The sequence below is a fragment of the Cucurbita maxima genome, unplaced genomic scaffold, assembly GCF_002738345.1.
Source record: "Cucurbita maxima cultivar Rimu unplaced genomic scaffold, Cmax_1.0 Cma_Scf00010, whole genome shotgun sequence".
NCBI lineage: Eukaryota > Viridiplantae > Streptophyta > Magnoliopsida > Cucurbitales > Cucurbitaceae > Cucurbita > Cucurbita maxima.
The window spans coordinates 649131-650635 of record NW_019272026.1 but is presented as its reverse complement, the minus strand read 5'-3'; the positions used below and the strand labels follow the sequence as shown (position 1 = coordinate 650635).

General features: G+C 38.5%; 1 protein-coding gene across 1 annotated transcript in view; it reads right to left on the bottom strand.

The window, feature by feature from the left end:
* Positions 1–597, bottom strand: part of LOC111484999 (probable serine/threonine-protein kinase PBL25) — a 3598-nt gene extending 3001 nt beyond the window's left edge. The window contains exon 1 of the mRNA XM_023131688.1: positions 36–597. Within this exon, the coding sequence (XP_022987456.1) occupies positions 36–156 (121 nt within the window). The 5' untranslated portion in view covers positions 157–597. The remainder of the gene's footprint in view (positions 1–35) is intronic.
* Between the last annotated feature and the right edge of the window lie 908 nt (positions 598–1505).

Here is a 1505-nt window from a genome sequence, read left to right as displayed (position 1 = left end):
GGGGGGGGGGGGGGGATGAATGGAGAAGAACAGACCAGGGGACTTGGGGGGCGGAGGAGTGCGGTGGCCGGAGGAGGATGAGGAAGCATTGTCATTGCCGTTCTTATCGATTCCTTTCTTACTCTTCTGAGACGAGAAACACGGAAAGCAGCTCATCGTTCCTGACTTTTCAGACTCCTTTCTTCAAATCTGGAAACAAACAAAAAATAATACAAAAAAACAAAACAAAAACAGAGCCCAAAAAAAGAAGAAGAATCAAGGAGCAGGGGATTCGAAGGAGAAGAAGAAGAAGAGAAGCAGTTTGATGGAAATGGCCGGGTGGGGGGAAGGAAGGAAGGAAGGAGGACACGGGGTCCTCCAGGGTTATTGAAGGACCCGGCCAGAGGCGATGGGGGGGAGGGAATTTGGGGAAGGAGACACCAACAAAACTAGGATTAAAGAAGAGGCCATGGGATTGTGGAACATACAATACAATAATTTTGGGGGAGGGAGAAAGAGAAAGAGAAAGAGAAAGAGAAAGAATTGGGGTTTTGAGGATCGAGAAATTTGGGGAGATTTGAATGGAATTCTTTACCCCTTTTTTTCATTGGCACCACAGAAAAATGCGGCATTTTCATTTCTGTTTCCCTTCCTTTTTTTACATGAATCTTTGAATCATTGGACACGCCCCCGAAACAATCTCTCTTCTAAACAGCCTAACCTGGAACCATGCTTTTACATTATAACTAATCTATGCTTATATTTATTTGCATCAGTGACATAGAATTGATGACGGTGTTCGTGTTCCAATTCTCTGTCACATTATTTTAGGTCATAATTTTCGATGCTCCTCATCTTCTAATTCACTCTAACTTTGTTATAGTTCTGAATTGTGTTTATGTTTCGATTCCGTGCAACATTATTTTAGGTCTTAATTTTTGTCCTACATTATCGGGATTCTACTCGATAATTTTGAAATGACCTGAAATATAATTAGGACTTGAACGCTGTCACTTTATGTCGTGATCTTACTTTCTTAAAAATTCCGATATTAGAATCAATCCCAAACCCAACTTCACCATTTTAGTTGGACCAAAGAAATAGGCTGGAGTGAACTGATCAGTATCATCATCTCGCCTTACAAGCTCAAATGCTAGCCAAGGTACGCCTAAATCTAGAGCCTCTCGTGTTTGCGTCATTTAGTCTTAATATTTCTTGGGATGTATGTTATAATTTATGTTTCTAATAATTATACTTTGATTTGATTTGTAATTTTCATAATCCCATGGTATGAAAATTCTATTTGATTAGTGTAAACCGGAACATAGAGTTGAAATACAAGAGGATTATGTTCAAGATCGTAACTTAAAAAGTCTATGTGAATAAAGTTGGATACCTATCTTAATAACACTACTTAAACATGACCCATTTTATATTATTCGGTACAATGATTTGATCAAAATTATTCATGTGACGATGAACTACAAAATTTTTCATCTCTTTTGTTAAGTCGTCAATGGAGAGAT